The sequence below is a fragment of the Gouania willdenowi genome, chromosome 15 (genome assembly GCF_900634775.1).
Source record: "Gouania willdenowi chromosome 15, fGouWil2.1, whole genome shotgun sequence".
Lineage (NCBI taxonomy): Eukaryota > Metazoa > Chordata > Actinopteri > Blenniiformes > Gobiesocidae > Gouania > Gouania willdenowi.
The window spans coordinates 36,830,270-36,852,340 of NC_041058.1; the positions used below are offsets into that span (position 1 = coordinate 36,830,270).

General features: G+C 42.3%; 1 protein-coding gene across 1 annotated transcript in view; it reads left to right on the top strand.

Moving 5' to 3' along the window:
- piezo1 (piezo type mechanosensitive ion channel component 1 (Er blood group)) overlaps positions 1-22,071 on the top strand; it is a 159,292-nt gene that overhangs the window by 119,364 nt on the left and 17,857 nt on the right. Inside the window, exons 35-41 of the mRNA XM_028467785.1 lie at positions 12,730-12,888; positions 12,962-13,109; positions 13,943-14,131; positions 14,243-14,335; positions 15,425-15,597; positions 15,922-16,044; positions 19,750-19,829. Coding sequence (XP_028323586.1) covers positions 12,730-12,888; positions 12,962-13,109; positions 13,943-14,131; positions 14,243-14,335; positions 15,425-15,597; positions 15,922-16,044; positions 19,750-19,829 — 965 coding nt within the window. The remainder of the gene's footprint in view (positions 1-12,729; positions 12,889-12,961; positions 13,110-13,942; positions 14,132-14,242; positions 14,336-15,424; positions 15,598-15,921; positions 16,045-19,749; positions 19,830-22,071) is intronic.

Below are 22,071 nucleotides of genomic sequence, written 5' to 3' on the forward strand. Positions count from 1 at the left end.
CCGTCGGGACATTAGCCTATTATAGCTGATCTAAACCATGGGACGTTATTTACTGGCCTTTATTTTCTCTAATAACCTCATGGAATCAGCTGTACGTTCCAGCCAACACAGATGTTTCATTGACTATAACCAAGGTGGGTAGGTCCCCTATGAGCCCTCAGCCCAGGAAGTGGGAGGGCGGGTGTGAGCTGGCTGGGTGGGTGGCTCCATCAGAGGTGTGATTCCCTTGGTGACATCATTAACGCACAATGCTGTAAAGTGCCATTCATATTGTAACAGACTGGGTCATATTTAACTGAGTTATGTTCCACGTTTAGTTTATTCAGTGTTTAACAGCTGTTGTGGTTCTCATGGCATTTGAAGCATCATTGTTACGTACAGCTTTGTCTGTGTTTACATGTGTTCTGCATGTTCATTAGGCGACCGTGGCTCAGGTGGTAGTGGGTCGTCTTCTGATTCAGAGGTTGGGGGTTCGATCCCAGTACCTGACTATGTGTCGAAGTGTCTTTGGGCAAGACACTGAACACTAAGTTGCTCCCAGTGGTCGACTAGTACCTTGCATGTCAGTCCTGTCCCACTGGTGTGTGAATGTGAGAGTGATTGGGTGAATGAGCTGATATGTAAAGCGCTTTGAGACTGTTTCAGTGGTGATAAAGCTCTATATAAATCATGTCCATTTACCATTTACCATTGGCTGGGAGGCTGGGGAAGGGTGGGCGTAAGCGGAGAATGAGGGGTACATAATGTTTTAATGACTTCCATTAAAGGCTGATAAACCTTTGATAAGGGCTCGAGTCACGTCATTACAATACAGTTTAAAACACACTAACATTACATTTTCACATTGTCCTGCGGGCCACAAATTGCCGGCCATGAGAATGAGACGTCTGCCATAGACCATACAAGACTTTTATAAAAGAGTGAGTGAGTCAGGGGACCTGCATATGCCTGACTGGAAAGCTAGCTTAGCAAAACAAAAACTAATCACACATGGGGTTCAACAAGGCTCTATATTGGGGCCCAAACTGTTTATCATGTATATATACGATGTTTGTGATGTGTTGGAAAATGTAAAATGTTTATTATATGCAGATGATGCCAGCCTGTACTGCTCAGGAAAGGACCTGAAACAGCTCCTTGATACAGTAGAAGACGAACTTTAAAAAATGGTTTGATCTAAACAAACTTTCAATGAATCTGAGTAAATCAAAATAATAGAAAAATCAGTGATCATACAACTTTAAAATTAAATTATACAGAAATTGAATGAGTTTTTGCAAATACATTTCTAGGAGTTACCATTGATGGAAAACTTGAATGGAAATCACATATAAGTATATTAACCCAATCAGTGCCAGCCATTTTCCAAATTTCTACCCCCTCAGTACCAGCCGTTTTTGAGCATTTTGAATGATTTTTAAAGACCCACAGAGTATTTTGTACAATGACTATCTGACACTAGATTAAAGAGTCCAATTTCATCAGAAAAAATAATTTAGTTTCTAGCTTGTTTCATTCTTCTGGAATCAGCAGTTGAATAGAGGCAAGTTTCACACAAATCACCAGTTTGTGATTTTTTTTTTGTTGCTTTAGTGACACCTCAACATTGGTTTCCTTCTTTAAAACCACTGAAACAACACTGAGACCAGGCTTTTAATGTCAACATTATTATTATTATACTATCTATGTCAGAGTTGAATGGATTTATTACTGTATTTTGGCGTTCCTCCAAGTCTCTCCCCCGTCATTCTCTACACACACAACTTCCTCCTCCTCCCGGACATGCCGAGTGTCACCGCTTACCCCAATTTTTTTAATCGTTTTATCTCACCATCACCACACTCTCAATCGTCCACTTAGTTCCACACATGCTCTGGTTGAGTGTGCGCTGCTGTGAGCTGGTGAGAACTTCAGCATCAACTCTCATAGAGCCATTTTCTGTCTCGTAAACTCCTTTCCTCTCCCTCTGACCTGTGTTCTGTGTTAGTATGTGGAGCTATGAGCTGCTGGATACTTCACAATATCACTTCATAGTGCCATAATCTCTCTCGTTCCTCCTTAGCTAATGGTAGCATCAGTGGCTAATCTCTCATTTAAAAGTGTGCTGCTGCCACCTTCAGGGCACAGGTGGTCACTACATCACATTACAGATTAGATATTGATGAGGGACCTCCACCAAGGTGTATTCTAGTAATCCCCGTGAAAAAAATGCAAATTACAAGTTTTTTCATCAATGGCACTGAGTGAGTTAAAAACAAAATTAGTAAAAACCATAGCTGTAATTGGCAAAATGAAAACTGTGCTTCACAAAAAATCTCATCTACTACTATATAACTCCCTCATTCTTCCTTACCTAAATTTTGGCTTAGAAATATGGGGAAACAACTACAAATCCAATACTCATCCTATTTTCCTACTCCAAAAAAAGGCAATAAGAATGATCACTAAAGCAGATTTCTATGCACCAACAAATCCTATTTTTGTAGAACTAAATCTATTGATCCATGATCTTGTTGACCTTAACACATTAATAATGGTGTACAAGACACATAATAATCTTCTCCTTCATCACATCCAGGAGCTTTTTTTACACAGGAAAAGTCAATATAACCTCAGAGGAACCGGCATTTTCAAAAAAGTAAAATCTAGAACAAATTAAAAAAAAATTGATGTATTTCTGTAAGAGGTGTTAATCTGTGGAATGACTTGAAAGATAAATAAAACAGTCCAGAACCGTCACAGCTTTCAAAAATATGTATAAATCTACAATAATTAAAAAAATATATAAGCTCAGGATGAATAAAGGAGCAACTAATGAAAAGACTTTAATAAATCTATAAAGGATGAAATTAATGAAATGATGACATTTAGTTTAAAAATAAATAAACATAATGTATATATATATATATATATATATATATATATATATATATATATATATATATATATATATATACAGTACATACGGAAAGTATTCACAGTGCTTCACTTTTCCCACATTTCATCATGTTACAGCCTTTTTCCAAAAGGGATTAAATTCACTTTTTTCCTCAAAATTCTACACATAATACCCCATAATGACAACTTAAAAACGTTTGAGATTTTTGGCAAATTTATTAAAAATAAAAAATAAATCACTTGTACATAAGTATTCACAGCCTTTGAGATCAGAAGAGCTTTAGAATCAGAATCAGCTTTATTGACCAGGTACAGTTTAGAACAATACGAGGAATTTGACTTGGTAGTTGCAGTGAAAGGAGACACATCAACACAGTGGAGCAGCCATTTGCGGCGCCCACATATTTAGGTGAAAAAGGGATCAATAACAGGAGGAGAGGAGGGGTGAGGGGGAAAAAACTGCCAGTTTGAAACTGATTTCCCTAAACAGAGAAAACAGTGTGAAACCAGGAAAAAAAACTGCCTCTGCAAACATAAATGTAAGCATGACACAGTCAAACAACTCGAGACAAGGCATGTGGGAAGGGTTGGGTGGGAGGTTGGCTGGGGGAGGGGGTCAGGTGGGAAGAACAGCAGGATTCCAGCCACTTGGGGACATGGGCGTGCTGCCAATGGAAGCTGCTACCACGCCTCCATGCAGCTGTGGATGGGAGGTGGGGAAAGATGGCCGACGAAGCATTTGAAGTTGAAGACCTGTAGCTGCGTTACTGACAACCAGATGACGTGTGGAAAAGTTCAGCATCAACAGTTCCAGGTGGGAATGTAGGGAAGGAGCGGGGGGAGGGAGTGGGGGGTAAGAGCCGCCGTCTGCAGAAACTTCCTGGTGATAAGAGATGAGACAACCTTGGCTTTAGCCTTGGCAGCTGGGGAGCCGAAAGGGCGATAAACAATGTGATTTGATACAGGCTATGTTAATTTCCAATAGCCTTCTGTCCTGGGTCTCTCTGCTGTAATCCAATGAGTGGCCTAGTTTCCACTTCCAAGCCGGGTCTCCAACTTCTCCCAGTTGTTATAACGCGTAGATGATCCAAAAGCAGCTCTTGCTTGCTTTTGATATCGATCAACACATGAGTCTGAGTGTTCAGAGCCCTGCTACATCCTTCAGAAATCACTGGCAGCTTTTCCAAAACAGTCGCCAGCGTAGTACGGACTTTATGATAGATTAGGAAGCCACCAGCTCCGATCAGCAGCATGCCTACTATCATTATTCCAATCATGTAGATGTCCTCCACGTCTTCCACGGAAAGGATGGACAGACACACAACTCGCCACTTGTTCCAAGGGTCAATCAATCTTTGTCAATCAATCAATCTTTTATTTGTATAGCGCCAAATCATAACCAATGGTATCTCAAGACACTTTACAGTAGAGCAGTCTTAAGGACGGACTCTTCATTTTATGGATACACACATATGCATATATACGTATATACACATACATATGTATCCCACACCCAACATGAATTCATCATGGCGGCAAGGAAAACCTTCTGTTAAGCAGCAGGAACCTTGTGTGGATCCCATTCCTATGATGAACAGCCATCCACGTTATGCTGTGTTGGGTGTGTGCAGAGGAAAGGGTGGAGACAGAGTTGTTGAGACTCTGTAACTCCACACTGAGGATCCCACGGACCTGCAAGACAAAAGCCAGAAGGAGAACAGGAGCAAACACACAAGGGAAGAAGCAGACATAGAGGGAGTGTTTGAAAGAGGAATGGGACCCTCTCTAACCTAAATGACCTCTCTCTTAACGCCCTCTCCAACCTCTCTCCAACCGAGCATGCCAGACCCCACCCCCACCCCCCCCCCCCCCAAGCTTTATCAAAGAGGAATGTTTTGAGCCTAACCTTAAAGGTAGAGAGGGTGTCTGCCCCCCGAACCGTGGTTGGTAGATGGTTCCAGAGAAGTGGGGCCTGATAACTGAAAGCTCTTCCTCCTATACTACTTTTAGAGACAAATGGAACAACGAGTAGTCCAGCATTTTGAGAGCGTAGTGTTCTGGGGGGATTGTATGGCACTACAAGCTCCTTGAGATAGACTGGTGCCTGTCCATTTAGGGCTTTATAAGTGAGAAGAAGAATCTTGAATTCTATTCTATATTTTATGGGAAGCCAATGCAGAGAGGCTAATACAGGAGTAATGTGATCTCTTCTCCTAGTTTTAGTCAGTACACGTGCTGCAGCATTTTGAACCAGCTGAAGTGTCTTAAGCGACTTGCTCGGGCAGCCTGCTAAAAGAGAATTACAATAATCCAGTCTAGAGGTAACAAAAGCATGGACTAGCTTTTCGGCGTCGCCCTGAGACAGGATAGATCTGATTTTAGCAATGTTACGGAGATGAAAGAAGGCAGTTCTTGAAGTTTGTTTTATGTGAGAGTTGAAGGATAAGTCCTGATCAAATAGAACCCCAAGGTTTCTAACAGTTGTGCTTCGTGCCAGAGTAATGCCATCTAGGGCAGTTAGGCTAGCATAGGTTTCTCTAAGGTGTCGTGGGCCCAGTACAATGACCTCAGTCTTGTCTGAGTTGAGAAGAAGAAAATTTTGGTCCATCCAGGCCCTAATGTCCTTTAGACAGGCCTCAAGTTTAGATAGCTGATTTGTCTCACCTGGCTTCATTGATACATACAGTTGGGTATCATCAGCATAGCAGTGAAAGTTAACAGAGTATTTTCTCATAACATTACCAAGGGGGATCATATAGATACAGAAGAGGATTGTACCTAGCACAGAGCCCTGAGGAACCCCGTAGCTTACTTTAGTGTACACAGAAGACTTATTATTCACGTGTACAAACTGGTACCTATCAGATAGGTAGGACTTAAACCAGTTTAGGGCAGTCCCTGTGATTCCAAGTAATTTCTCTAATCTCTCTAGTAGAATATAGTGATCTATAGTGTCAAAAGCTGCACTAAGATCTAATAAAACCAGCACTGAGAGTCGTCCTTCATCTGAAGCCCAGAGTAGATCATTAGTTACTTTAACTAAAGCAGTCTCTGTGCTGTGTTGAGCTCTAAAACCTGACTGGAAGTCCTCGAACAGGCTGTTGTTTTGAAGAAAGTCACAGAGCTGAGCTGCCACAACTTTCTCAAGAATCTTTGAAATAAAAGGAAGATTAGATATAGGCCTGTAGTTTGCTAAAGTGCTGGAATCAAGAGTAGGTTTTTTGAGAAGGGGTTTGATTACAGCTACTTTAAAGGACTGTGGCACGTAGCCTATTGATAGGGATATATTTATTGTCTCCAACAAAGATGGGCAGACCAGGGGAACAACTTCTTTAAACAGCTTAGTTGGGATCGGATCTGAAAGGCAGGTCGATGGTTTGGAGGATGAAATAATAGAGTTAAGTTCCTGAAGTCCTATATGTGTGAAACAGTTTAGGTTAGGCCTATTTACATTTAATGGTACAGCAGGCCCAGGTGAAGGCAGGGAGTGGCTAATTTTATCTCTAATCTTGTGAATTTTATCGTTAAAAAATGTCAAAGTCCTCACAGCTGAGGGCTAGAGGAATCATGGGCTCAATAGAGCTCTGACTTTGTGTTAGCCTGGCTACAGTGCTGAAAAGGTACCTCGGATTATTTTTATTTTCTTCAATTAGTGAGGAGTAGTATGTAGATCGACTATGTCGTAAGGCTGTCATGTATTTACTATGGCTTTCTTGCCAGAGTATTCGTGACTCCTCTGTTTTATTGGAGCGCCACATTCTCTCTAATTTATGGGTTGTTTGTTTGAGTGTGTGAGTTTCAGAGCTAAACCACGGAGCTTTCCTCTGACGTTTAATAGTTTTTTCCCTCAATGGGGCAATTGAGTCCAAGGTGGATTTTAGTAGACTAGCAGAGCTATCGACAAGCAGATCCAGTTGAGAGGGGTTATAATTAATATCATAGTTATTTATTGGATGGTGCACTGAGTTTAAGGCAGCAGGAATGGCCTCTTTAAATTTAGCCACAGCACTATTGGACAGATTTCTACTCCTAACTATTTTATTGCACAGTGCGAGATCCTCTAGGATAATGTTAAAAGATATTAAAAAGTGATCTGATAGCAGAGGATTTTCAGGGTAGACTTTTAGTTCATTAATATCAAGGCCATATGTTAGAACAAGATCAAGAGTATGATTTAAACGATGAGTAGCTTCATTAATAGTTTGAAAAAAGCCAACTGAGTCTATTAGGGACATAAAGGCTGAGCTCAGGCTATCACTATCTTTGTCCACATGGATATTAAAATCTCCTACTATCAGTATTTTATCAGAACTGAGGACTAAGTTTGATATAAACTCAGAGAATTCTGATAGAAATTCAGAATAAGGGCCTGGAGGACGGTAAATTATCACAAATAAGACTGGCTGGCAGGTTTTTGATTTGGTATGAGATAAATTTAGAACCAGGCTTTCAAAGGAAGTGTAACTGGCCTTTGGTTTAGGATAGATTAGGAGAGAGGAATGATAAATAGCTGCTACACCACCTCCACGGCCTATGTCTCGTGGCATATGAGTATTTAAATGACTGGGAGGAGTGGCTTCATTTAAACTAACATATTCATCTTGATACAGCCATGTTTCAGTTAAACAGAAAAAATCAAAGTTATTTTCTGAGATAAGGTCATTTACTAGTAGAGATTTGGATCTCAGTGATCTAATATTTAATAGAGCACATCTAATGCTTTTATGTTTTGGTGTTTCTAGATTTGAGATTTTAATTTTTTTCAGATTTTTATAATTGATAGCTCTTTTATTTGATTTTATGTTAAAATCATTGTGAAATATGGGTCGGGGGACAGACACCGTCTCCATAAAATAATATTCATCACCATCACAACAGTTGTCATGGCGATGAACACAGCTATCATAATAGCAATGGGAGGGAAACTGTCCTAAGGCAAGCGCAGAGGGGCGTGGAGGACTCCGCCTCTGTAACATGGTCTCATTCATGAGATGTCATAACAGTGACTGTGCCATGTTTTCTGATAGTAGAGATGCTCCCTCCAAAGTAGGATGGATTCCATCTCTTCCTATCAGGTTCGGTTTTCCCCAGAAGGATCTCCAATTATCAATGAAGCCCACCTCGTTTTCTGGACACCACCTCGATAGCCAGTGGTTAAATGATGACATGCTATAGGCTATACATGTCATCACTGATCAGATTTGGTAAAGGACCAGAGAAAATTACGGAGTCCGACATTGTTTTAGCATAAGCACAAACTGATTCAATGTTCACTTTGGTTGCTTCCGACTGACGACGTCGGGAGTCATTAGTGCCGACATGGAGGACTATCCTATCAAACTTACGGTTACTCTTTGCCAGCAACTTTAGATTTGATTCTATGTCGCCCGCTCTGGCCCCTGGGATGCACCTCATGATGCCCGCTGACTTCGCTAGCTTCACGTTTCTCACTATCGAGTCGCCAATTATCAGAGTTTGTTCCCCGGTGAGTGTGTTGTCCTCACAGAGGGGGGAGAACCTGTTTGAGACGTGAACATGGTGGTGTCCCGAGCGGCTTTTTGACCTTCGACTATGCTTACCACGGACAGTAACCCACTCATTGCTGGCCGGGGGGAAGCTAAGCTAGAGCTAGCACGGTCCGCACCGGCTAGGTCCTGCTTGCTAGCTTCGGTTTTGGTATCAGGGGTGCGGAACCGCTTCTCCAGATTGTTGATCCTCGCCTCCATATCTAACAGTACGCTACACTTTATGCAACTACCATTGTCCCTAAAGGAGGACGAGGAGTAACTAAACATCTGACACACCGGGCAGGAGAGCGGAGGGGAGGAGAGAGAAGCCATAGGTGCTAAATTTAAGCTAAGCTAAGCTAAGGACAAAAGGAAGTTTAAAGGAGATTACACTGCCTATAAGAGGCGGGATTGCTTTTTACTTAACCTTCGTACATTTAACTGTACGGTAAAAAATTAAAACAAGTGTTTTCAAGGCTAAAATATCAATGACAACAAGTTTGATTAGCGTTAGCAGAACACAGTAGTAGAGCGCTGCAAGCAGCGGTAGAGTGTAAACAGGAAATGAGTGATACGTCACCACGTCCAAGTGTGTATCCAGCCGCAAACGTCCCGCTTGGACATGCGGGTTCACCACCCCCAGTTCTTTTCGTCAAAAAACACTGATTGATAGCACTGAGAGACCAACTAATTAATTCCATTATTCCGGTTTTGGATGAGTTACAGAGAGAGGCTCTTGTTAGGCTCACAAGACCAGACAAAGCAGCAGCTGGGAGAGAGATAAGAATGGAAGGGAGGGAGAAACAGAGAGTGCGACTGTCCTCGTCGAGAGAAGCAAGAAGAAGATCAAGCTCAACACTGAGCTGAGGTGAATTCTGTTTCCACTGATCATCCTTGAGATGTTTCTACAGCCTAACTGGAGTCCACCTGTGGTAAATTCAGTTGATTGGACATGATTTAGAAAGGCACACACCTGTCTATAGAAGGTCCCACAGTTAACAGTGTATGTCAGACCACAAAACAAGCATGAAGTCAAAGGAATTGTCTGTAGACCTCTGAGACAGGATTGTCTGAAGGCACAGGTCTGGAGAAGGGTACAGAAACATTTCTGCTGCTTTAAAGGTCCCATTGAGCACAGTGACCTCCATCATCCATAAATGGAAGAAGTTTGGAACCACCAGGACTCTTCCTAGAGCTGGACGTACCTCTAAACTGAGTGATCGGGGAAGAAGGGCTTTAGTGAGGGAGGTGACTAACAACCCGATGGTCACTCTGACAGAGCTCCAGGGTTCCTCTGTGGAGAGAGGAGAACCTTCCAGCAGGACGACCATCGCTGCAGCACTCCACTAATCAGGCCTGTATGGTAGAGTGACCAGACGGAAGTCACTCCTTAGTAAAAGGCACATGGCAGCCCACCTGGAGTTTGCCAAAAGGCACCTGAAAGACTCTTAGACCATGAGAAACAAAGTTCTCTGGTCTGATGAGACAATTATTGAACTCTTTGGTGTGAATGCCAAGCGTTATGTTTGGAGGACACCAGGCACCGCTCATTACCTGGACAATACCATCCCTACAGTGAAGCATGGTGGTGGCAGTATCATGCTGTGGGGATGTTTTTCAGCAGCAGGAACCGGTAGACTAGTCAAGATTGAGGGAAAAATGTAGGGGGTTCTGTAAAGAGGAATGGACCAAAGTGTCCACAGATAGATGTACCAAGTTTGTGACTTCATTTTCCAAAAGACTTGAGGCCGTAATTGCTGCCAAAGGTACCACAACAAAGCACCGAGCAAAGGCTGTGAATACTTATGTACATTCTTTATTTCTAATAAATTTGCAAACATTTAAAAAAAAATGTTTTTCATGTTGTCATTATGGGGTATTGTGTGTAGAATTTTGAGGAAAAAAATGAATTGAATCCCTTTTGGAATAAGGCTGTAGCATGATGAAATGTGGGAAAAGTGAAGTGCTGTGAATACTTTCCGTATGAACTATATATATTGGAATATTGAAATTTATGTTAAAATAATGATTCTAAATACATGTGTATTTCTCTTCTGTTGGTCACTTGAAATTGTTTATTATAAATCTTTGTGTTTTTGTCTGTAAAGAGGGTTAGGCATAATATGTATTAACTTCAGCCTAAACCCTTTCAAATGTGCTGTACACGTAATAATGGAAATGTTTGTTTAATGTTTAAATGAATGAAATGACCAAATAAACTACTACTAAAATATAATAAACAGCTCAGCAAGGATCCTGATGACGGTGTAAATTTGATCACATTACTCCAATCCTGAAATCCCTTCACCAGCTTCCCATCCAATACAGAATCCAATATGAAATTCTCACCCACCAGTGTATCTATGGCAACCCACCGTCCTACTAATGAACTTTTAACCCCCAAACCAGCTCCAGACGCCTCCGGTTCAGCAACTCAAACTGCGTCTTCACACTTAGAACTAAGCTCTACACGAAGGGAGAACGTGCTCTCTGCTCATCCACACCACGCCTCTGGAACATTCTTCTGGACCACATCCAAACCTGCAAATTTGAAATTGTGGGAAACTGAAAATGACATCAATTGAAAGGAAATGATTAATACTAACATGTTTTCTTATTAGCAACGGATAAAGCATAACTTGACTATTTGAACAGTGCTCTTCTGCCAGACAGTCAAATATAAGATTCTGACCTAACCCACTTTCTGTAGTGGAGAAATACAAGCATAAGTGCTGAGTCATCCTCTTCAACTCCATCTTCCACCACCTCTTCATAATTTCTCCTCGTCCTTTAGTCTCTTATATTATGATTTTGTTCAATGTTACGTCACTCTGATCAAATTATTTCTACTAGCATGCTCCTGTTACTCTCACTAGTGCAGTGCCCGTCAGAAGTATGTATTCATATAGTGGGAGGAGCTTAAGTAGAGTTGTCAATTATGTCCAAATGAGTATGTGTTTGAAGGTTGTATGTACATAGAGGTGTACATACTGTACTCTGTAGTGTTATAAAGGGTTTATTTGTGGGTGTAAAATAAAATAGTGTGTGTTATTTATCTGGTTTATTTCTATGAGACATGAATATGATACATGTGTTTGGTTTTTTTTACATTTTTTTCGTTTGGTGTATATATATATATATATGTGTGAAGGTAAGGGACAAAAAAGATATCAAAATTGTAATATATATATATATATATATATATATATATTACACATTTGTGTATGATACTACTCTCTATATTGAAGCAATAAGTCCTTAATCATTCCATTAATCATTGACTCTATGATGTAATAAATTGGGGGGAATCTAAATTCTAAATTCATGTGCACCAGCCCATCCACGTGTACCTGCCTAACTTTCACTAAACGTATCTATTTTCAGTAGTTATGTGTAGTGGCAGGTGTGTCGTGAGTGATGCTGCAGTAATCAGGTGAGCTTCTAGACTGTAACCAAACTAAATGGTGGTTTGTTACACACTCACACACTTAAACGCCCACGTAGACAGTGAATGATAGTGAAGTGCACCTGATTGACGTGTGTGTGTGCGTGTGTGTGTGTGTGTGTGTGTGTGTGTGACTCTCTACCTGGGACTCTAATCTCCTCCGTTGGTTCTCACACACACACGCGCTGCGGAGAAATGTGTAGCTTTCAACACAGCAGCCATTGCCGTCAATAACTTCCGGGTGAGGTCCGTCTGGTCTAAATAGTGTACGGTCAAACTAACATGAAATAAATGTTTTGAAACATTATCTTCTCTCTCACTCGTGTCACTGCAGTCCGTGTCTGCTTGGCTGTGTGCGCAGCGATTGGCTCTGGCCGCACACGTGACTCTAGCTCGTCACTGCTAGCGCCCCCTCACGCACTGAGGTCAAAAGCTGAATAGGTTTCACTTCTGTGCAAACTTGAATGTGTCATCCGGACAAAAAAGAATTAAAATAAACATTTTGAAATCACCAAATATGTCAAAAATAACCGATGCACACACTCTATGTGGAAGCTGTTAAAAAAGTTTCAGGTCCAACAGACACCACATCAGGGAGACATTTGCTCCACACACACAAACACACAAACAGACCATCCTGAAATTATAGTATAGATACATTACTCCTATTACTATTATTACTCTTATCTGTCCCAGACACAGAAAGCATTGACAGTAATAAGAGTAATTTATTACTCTTATTACTGTTATTACTCTTAATACTCTCATTACTCGTATTACTGTTGGTTACATGGAGTCAGGGACTAATGGACAATTTCTAATCAATCCAACAGTCAAACTTTGTGTGAATGGACTTCTTCTGGCTCTGTCCTTGTTCAGGATGTTCAATCAGAACTTTGTGGCCCAGCTCTGGTACTTTGTCAAGTGTATCTACTTCGGACTGTCAGCCTATCAGATCCGCTCTGGCTACCCAACCCGTATCCTTGGCAACTTCCTCACCAAGAAATACAACCACCTGAACCTGTTTCTTTTCCAAGGGTGAGTCCACTAGCTGTGCTCCACCATTCCCTCCACTCTTTGAACATCATGTCCATTGTTGGTTCCTGTGCAGGTTCCGTCTGGTTCCGTTCTTGGTGGAGCTCAGGGCTGTGATGGACTGGGTCTGGACTGATACGACTCTGTCTCTGTCAAATTGGATGTGTGTGGAGGACATTTACGCCAATATCTTCATCATCAAATGCAGCCGTGAGACAGAGAAGGTAAGCCACGCTGTGCCTATTCAATCCAACTTTATTCAAATGGTAAACAATTGATATTTTAATTAAAACAACACGAGCAGCATCAGAGGAAATAGGAGCAAAGTTCCATTAGAAGCAGATCCAGAGGTTGAGAACGTCTGCAGGAATGGGTGGGGTTAGTGGACAGGAAGAGAACAGAATGGTGATCCTGGGAACCACAGATTAGGAACTATCAGCTCCTACAGCCGCAACGCACGCACACACACAAACACACGCACGCACGCAAACACACAAACACAGACACACACAAACACACACACACACGCACGCACGCACACACACAAACACGCACGCACACAAACACGCACGCACGCACGCACACACAAACACACGCACACACACAAACACACGCACACAAACACACACGCATACAAACACACACGCACACAAACACACGCACACAAACACACGCACGCGCACACAAACACACACACGCACGCACGCACATGCACACAAACACACACACACGCACGCACACACACAAGCACACAGACAAGCACACAAACACACAAACACGCACGCACGCGCACACACACAAACACACGCACCCACACACACACACAAACGCACACGCACACACACACAAGCACACACACAAGCACACAAACACGCACACACACACACACAGGTGTGATTGATACTGTAAATGTGGTAGGATTGATGTAAAGAAGGAGGAGCTACACACTGACAGGGATCGGGGGAGGGACTACATTCTTATCACAATAACACAACTCTAGCAGCAGACGTGTAAAGGGGAGGGGTTTCATGCACTAACCAGTAACGTGTGTCCACAGAAATACCCTCAACCCAAAGGTCAGAAGAAGAAGAAGATAGTGAAATATGGCATGGGTGGACTCATCATTTTCTTCCTCATCTGCATCATTTGGTTTCCTCTTCTCTTCATCTCATTGGTGAGATCTGTAGTGGGCGTGGTCAACCACCCCATTGATGTCACCATGACTGTTAAGCTGGGAGGATATGAGGTGAGATTAGCGCTTTCACCTTTAACTCACTTTGTTAAACTCACAAACCCTGACTATGAGCTTTATTATATTATATTATTTTATATTAGCGATGTGTTCTCTGTGTTTCAGCCTCTGTTCACTATGAGCGTGCAGCAACAGTCCATCAGACCCTTCACTCCACAGGAATACGAGCAGCTCACCAAACAGTTTGCAGACAATGCTGTGCGTCACATTTCTGCCTGTTTGTTAGCATGCTTAGCATTGTAGCTACAGCCTTTAGCATAGTGACTGTTAGTTTGTCTCTGCCACATCCCATATTAATGTTGTGTTCTCAGCTGTTAGTATGAAGTCACATCCCATCATGCATTTAGTGATCAGTAACGTTTTTAAGAACATGATCTTCACATCATTTAAACACTTTACTGACATTTGTAAATGATCTTTACACTGTAACATTTAACATCTTTGTAGTAGAAATGAACTTAAAGATCAGCTGGACTCTCGTCTGTATACAACATCATGTTTAATGTATTATATGTGCGCATTTATTCATTTATCATCACACTTCACAGCAAAGATCATTGGTTCACATTATTCATGTGCTATTATTAAGGAAAGAATGAATCTGAGTCATTTATAATAATAATAATAATAATAATAATAACTAGGCAAGACCTGTATTTGCAAGGTGAATATGTGTTTGACAATTGAAAATTGTCAACTATGACAACCTGTATGTAGGTTTATTGACAAGTTATATAATACAGGAAAAACAGAAGACTGACCTTGACCTTAAATATGATATCAATGTGTGACCTTGAGTCAAAGTCACACATTGAAAGGAAATGTTGTTCAATGGTACCAGTCTGAGCACTGTATCTCTATTTGGTTTTTTTTTGTGACATCATGAACTTTGACTCCTACTGATCTTTTTACTGATAGGTCGTACAGCTTCGGTCTACTTCAATAAAATACTCCACTTTAGATGAGCTTTTCATCAATGTAAACACTGATGCGACCTTGACCTTGAAATTTTGGCTCCAAAAAAGGTCAACTGCACATCCTTGACATTGACCCTATGAATTGACATTTGTGTCATTAGTGCTGCATTAATAGTGTAGGAGGAGTTCTAGGACAAAGGAGTTGTGGAAGAAAAATAGAATAATAATAAAAAGAAATCCAACGAGAACAATGAATTTGGCAATTTACAGCTAAAAAACATCTCTGAAAACTACACACTGTAATCACCACAAGCCGTGTATGTGTGTGTGTTGCTCTATGTTATTGTATGTGTGTGTGTGTGTGTTTCAGAAAGCCATGCAGTTCATCACCCTCTACAGTTCTGAGGACATAGTAACTGCAATGATTGAGGGCAGTTCAGGGTCCGTGTGGAGGATTTCCCCCCCCAGCCGACAGGAAGTGATCAAAGAGCTACTGGAGAGTCCCGTGGACCTGACGTTGCGTTTAGCATGGAACTTTCAGAGGTAACAACACCTAACAATGCGTTACACAACTGTCCCATTGTTTTCTTTCTTTTTCTGAAGTTTATTTTAAGTGTAGTGTGTTTATTCCGGCACTTTAGTGTTTAGTGCTGATGTCAGTCAACTTACAGTTGGACTATGAAGTTCACGTGAACAAGTCAACTCATATTCTTCTTTTTAGTACAAAGTAATAATACTTATTATTAGTAATTATTTTAAAACCATTGAACTCATCACAAGAGAGTTTTTGAAATGATGTGTGGAACTAAAGTCAAAGGAAAATCCACATTTCTTTGCTTAGTGAAGAAGATGATGTGTTTGTGACAGGGACTTGGGAAAAGGTGGAACCGTGGAGCACACCTTCGACAAACACTCTATAGACCTGGAGCCTGGGAACCCAGTCCGAGCTCACCTGGCTTCCTTATTGGTGGGAAATGGGTCCAAACCTGTGTAGGTCTTCTCTCTTTGATGCTGATTCTTCCAACTTTACCTTGATATTTGTAACACGTCCTGTTGTTTTATTTCAGCCTTGTCCCTCACATGTTCTATTTCATCCCTGCTGACCACCAGAGGTGGTGCTTTAAGCACTGAATATTCCCCTTTGCACATGCGCAGTGAATGTCTGTGCTGCGCATGTATACCAACAATGTCAGCCGTGATCCCTGGAGGACGTTTATATCTTCAGGTATCACTCCAGGGCACTTTCCTTTTTTCTTCTCGCGTGTAGTTTGCTGGAAGATTGTGCCTATAGCTGTTGTCGCTAGTAGCTCCGAGCAATCGCCCTCCGGGAGCTGTGACGGTGAGTGTTTGGATAGTGGTAGTTTCACCAATTAGCAGGGCCGTGCAGAGACCTTTGGAGGGGCAGGTGCTCAAAGTTAAAATGTGAACCATAATACAGAAACATACCTTATATAACCGGTTAAATACAGGAGGGGTGAAGATACGGTCTATATCCACAAAGCCATAATTCAAGCTGTGCATTAATTTAGAACGTGTGAAGTAGATCATGTATTAAGTTGAATTTAGATCATTATTAGACACTGGACTGTTTCACTGTGGATTCTCTTCCTGGAATCCTTTCTTTTCAGTTTTAATCAAATTGGAGGACAAACATTAATCAATTCAACACCTCTATTTAATTTCACAGCTTTATTTTTGTTTTCTAACCTCAGTAAAAGTTCATGAGACGAGCAGTGGTCGTTTCTGGGGGGTGTTGCACAAAACCAGGATAGGTGATAAAGCCTGGAAAAATCAGCTATTTTGGATTAACTTATCCCCAAGTCAGTTAAACGAAAGCTGGCCAAGTTTATCCAGGACCAGTAACCATGGTGATTTAGCCTCTACAGCTAACCAGTAACCATGGTGATTTAGCCTCTACAGCTAACCTGTAACCATGGTGATTTAGCCTCTACAGCTAACCTGTAACCATGGTGATTTAGCCTCTACAGCTAATCTGTAACCATGGTGATTTAGCCTCTACAGCTAACCTGTAACCATGGTGATTTAGCCTCTACAGCTAACCTGTAACCATGGTGATTTAGCCTCTACAGCTAATCTGTAACCATGGTGATTTAGCCTCGACAGCTAACCAGTAACCATGGTGATTTAGCCTCTACAGCTAACCAGTAACCATGGTGATTTAGCCTCTACCGCTAACCAGTAACCATGGTGATTTTGCCTCTTCAGCTAACCTGTAACCATGGTGATTTAGCCTCTACCGCTAACCAATAACCATGGTGATTTTGCCTCTTCAGCTAACCTGTAACCATGGTGATTTAGCCTCTACAGCTAACCAGTAACCATGGTGATTTAGCCGACGTACGCGCCCCCTCCCTTTGTTGAGTGAGAACAGCTGTCTTGAGATAAGTAGTGTCTTCTCAGTGCAACTACAAAGGACAGCCACAGGATGTCATATCTGCACATCCTGTGGAGCTTCTTTACAGCCAGAAGATGGCCACGACCTATGCCCCGCATGCCTTGGTCCTGAGCACCTGCGGGAGGTGTTGTCAGGCAAACCCTGCGTAAACTGCAGCTACTTGCCTCTGCCAGCAAGGGTACTGGCAGGTTAGTGGGGGTGGAAGGCTCAGTAGCTGAAGTCGACCCCCCCAGGCCAGCTACCTCCGGCCCGTCAGACATGCTCTAAGCCGCGGGCAGAGGCGACGGCAGCTGCTCTCTCCAGGAAGAAAGCAATGTCTGACCATAGTGGGTTATCTTCTAAAGTCGAGCAGCTGTCTGCTGAATTGGCCCAGATGAGATCCCTGCTTGCTGACAGCCAGCCGGTTATTCCCCTGCTGGGTGATGCGGCACTCTCTCCCCCAATACCAGCGCTGCTGCCCGAGGAGGATACACTCGCTTTGGCAGCTTCGTCTAGCCATTTCTGTAATTATGGGGAGGATAAGCAGGGCTCCCACTCCTCAGATCAGAGCTCAGGGGCCAAATTGGAAGACAACTCCATGCACACTATCATGCGCCTGGCTCTACAGTGGCTGCACACAGCTGTCCCACAGCAGGCAGAAGCAGCACCTGCAAGTGCCTTCTTCAGGCACAGGCCCGCCTCCACAGCCTTCGCTATTCCACATTCAGAGGACTATCTGAAGGAGTCCGGTTGGAGGGACAGTAAGGCTTGCTCCCATCTCTGCAAATGGGGGACTGGCCTGGATCGCACTACGGCCATTGAGCCTGCCATCGCTTCTCTCATTGTGTTCCCAGATGAAGCACTGCAAAGGGATGCTAAATGCCCTCGACCCCAGTGTCAAATAACCAATGACCTTCTCACAAGGGCTTATGATGCTGGTCGCATAGGAAACTCCCTATGTTGGCCTCACTGCAGGAGGGCAGTGTAAATGCCGATGAGGTCACCTTCTGTGATGCCTCATTGGAGGCATTTGGGCTCATGTCTAGAGAGCTTGGGCAAATAATGTCCATCTTAGTCCAAGCTCATCGTCAGGTTTGACTGTCCCAGTCACCCCAATCTGCAACAGCTTCAACTGTGCGTTTGGCCACTGGGGGGCCCGGGACGCTCCTTTGCGTCTGTGCTGACCCAGTTAGATATACTATAATGAATGCAAGAGCGCCATCTACTCACCTCCAGTATGAGAACAGATGGAAACTGTTTTTTGACTGGTGTACAAGGCAGGATGGCACTGCCCTGTGTCAACTATTCTGGACTTCCTCCAGTCTCTTCTGGACAAAGGGCTTTCTCATTCAACGCTATGTCACAGCAATCGCTTGTCGGCATATGATGGTCGATAATGGCACGATTGGTAGCCACAAGCTCGTGTCCCTTTCCTTGAGAGGAGCTTAGAGGTTGCATTCTCTGAGAGCCACGAGGTCCCCAGCATGGGATTTTCTCCTGGTGCTGGAGGCACTACGCCTTCCACCAACTGAGCCCTTGGCACAAGTAGCGCTGAAGTGGGTTACCCTTGAGACTGTGTTCCTTCTGGCCATTTCCTCTGCAAAGCGTGTCAGTGAGCTGCACAACCTGTCAATCAGCAACACATCTGAGATGGAATTCGGACGGCTCAGGAGTCACTCTGTGGCCAAACACAGCTTTTCTCCCCAAGGTGCTGTCCCGCCCCCACCTCAACCAACCCATTTGCTGGCACGGTTCAACCTTTCTTCCAGGGAGCCAGAGGTCCAGCCTGACCTGTTGTGCCCAGTGCAAATTGGGCCTACATTGCAGCTACTGTAGGCTTTTGGGGGTCTGATCAGCTCTTTCTCTGTTATGGTGGTCCTAACAGGGGTGGTGCTGTCTCCAAACAGCGCCTGTCCCACTGGATTGTCGATGTGATTGCCCATGCATATTGGGCAAGTAACCATCTCCTCCCATCTGGTGTGCGGTGCCACTCTACCAGGAGTGTTGCTACGTCATGGGCTGCCCTGAGGGGAGTGCCCCTTGAGGACATCTCATGGGTATTGCGGGGCACTTTCTCCAGATTGTACAGGGTGAATGTGGCCACACCCCATCCTCTAATCCTACATACTGAAGTGTGGTAAATAGGATTCTTTGTGGCTATTCTGGTATGTCATTCAGTGCTTAAAGCACCACTTCTGGTGGTCAGCAGGGATTCATAGAACCATAGTTACATTTGTAACTCTTTGTTCTGTTCTTTTATTTCAGCCTTGTCCCTCACATGTTCTCTTGTTTTATTTCAGCCTTGTCCCTCACATGTTCCCAAACTACATCCGAGCTCCCAACGGCGCTGAGGCCAAACCTGCGAGTCAACTATACAAAGGTCAGCACTGTGCAACGCATTTAGTCTGACTCAATTTCATTAACAGCCAGCTTCACAACAGGGTTGTTGAGCCACTTCATTCTTTCTTTCATAAGGGACAGTACATATGTGTGAGCTGTGTAGTGTTAGAGGTGATCCAACCTTTAGGTGGAGCTTGATTCTCTACAGATCAACTGAAGCAGACAGTAGGGGAAGAAACAAGTAAAGAAAACGTTTTATTCCAAAATAACTTAAAAATAAAATGATGTGTAAAAAAAATCTGAATAAATGTCAGAGTATTGTCTCATTCTAGAAAATCTCCAGACATATTATGTATAGATACTGTATGTTATTGGTTATTTTATTTATTTTTTTTATTTATTCAGTTTATTTCCGACATGGTTACATTCACTTTTTTTTTTTTTTTTTTTTTTTTTACATTTTTTGTACATGCCGAAAAAGGAGACGAGAGAAGCAGTATGCTTATCCGGGTCCCGTCCCCTGTTTTACCATCGCAGATTTACATGGGTTTACATGTCTCTCTGGTCAAAACATTCTTGATTTCTTCTTTTTTGTGTATTCTCATCTGTTGGCCTTGTTCCCTGCCAGACGTTGTTAGCATTCCTCCAGTTCAAGAATAGTTCCTCTTTCGAAGGTGTTTGGAAGATTCTTCCCTTTTCATCCACAATGTCACCTTGTTTTGTCTCTACATCAAGGGTAATCCAGCTGTTGTTAGTTCTATTGGCAGTGTTGTATTTTCCACTGTCTGATGATGGGATCAGATCCAACTTGTATAAACACATCACTACATCCCAGTTCACAAGCAAAGTAGTATTTTAATGTAATATATTTTAGTTCATAAGCGTGTTTCTAACTGCTGTTGTTAGTTTTATTGGCAGTGTTGTATTTTCCACTGTTAGATTTAACTTGTATAAACACATTATTATATCTTAGTTCATAAGCAAGGCAGTAATTTCATTGTATATAAAAAAAAATCGTGTTTCTAACTGCACATATGACAATAAACACTTTGAATTTAAATTTAATGTAATCCTTAATCACCCCACCACCTAGCAATTGAAATGAATAAATGACAGACCTTTTTTACTCTTGGTTTCCACATTTAATTCGGTCTCCGTAAAATAATCACAGTCTGAGTTTTGTTTCCAGTGTTTATATAGATCTGGGTCCATATCCATGATTACCATCAGTAATGTTGTTGTTTAGGTGGATCCTTCGTATTTTCCCAAGTTGTCCATCGTCTTGATAAGAACTGGTTTTCCGTCCTCTTCTTCCAGGATGTAAATCCTGCAGTTTTTTGACCACGTCTTCAAAATCTTTCCTTCTTTTTTTATTTGGCGTGCTTTCCATGCAATGCTTGCATTTTGTTTCGTCAGGTTTTCATTGATGTACACCTTCGTTCCCTTGAGTTTGTTTCGTTGCTTGATTATTTCTCCTTTGAATTTTATATTCATGAAGGTTATTTTTACAGCTCTGGTATCATTTCTCTTTGGCAGGAGATGGCAGGAGTTGATGTTGTCAGGGTTCAGGACAATGTCCTTCGACTTCAGGAAGTCAATGACCTGTTGTTCAATCGATTTTGTTTCTTCGTCACTCCTGGGTTTTATCTTTAGGCCTGTGATGATGACATCTTTCTCTCTTTCCTTTTGTTCCAGCTGTTCAACCCTCGCGTTCAACAATTTTATCTCTTCAGCATTTCTTTCATTCTTTTCTTTCAGTACCTTTGTTTCGCTTTGTAGTCTTTCCAGTGAATTTTCCAGCGTCTTTTCCAACGACTTTATCTCGGCAGATAGGTTTTGTAGACCCTCGCGTATCATCTCCTTGACCTCTTCCAAACCCGAATTGGGTTCTGAAGGGCCTCCCTGCGGTTTTTTCACCATTTTCCTTCAGTCTTGGGCCCAGTTTTTCAGCTGTTCAGGCTGTTCAGCTGTAGCCAGCTGTAGCCAAGGTCGTGTTATCGGAGCAAAGAAAAACACGTCTGCTCTCACCAAAGACCAGAGACTAATGTTACAAGCAGTATTTGGTTGTTTTTCCATAAAGGAATGTTTTTTCAGTGTATTTTGATAAAGTAATCTGTTATTCAGAGTATGTTATTCAAGAAAAATAATTTCAGCTTTTGAATGGACTCTGGAAGATGATCTTGTTAAATTGTTTTATGACTTTGTTGCTTAAGGTGCATTCACACTGAAAGCAAATTCAGTGACTCTGGCGACTAGATTTCATTCAATGCAAATGGACTAGA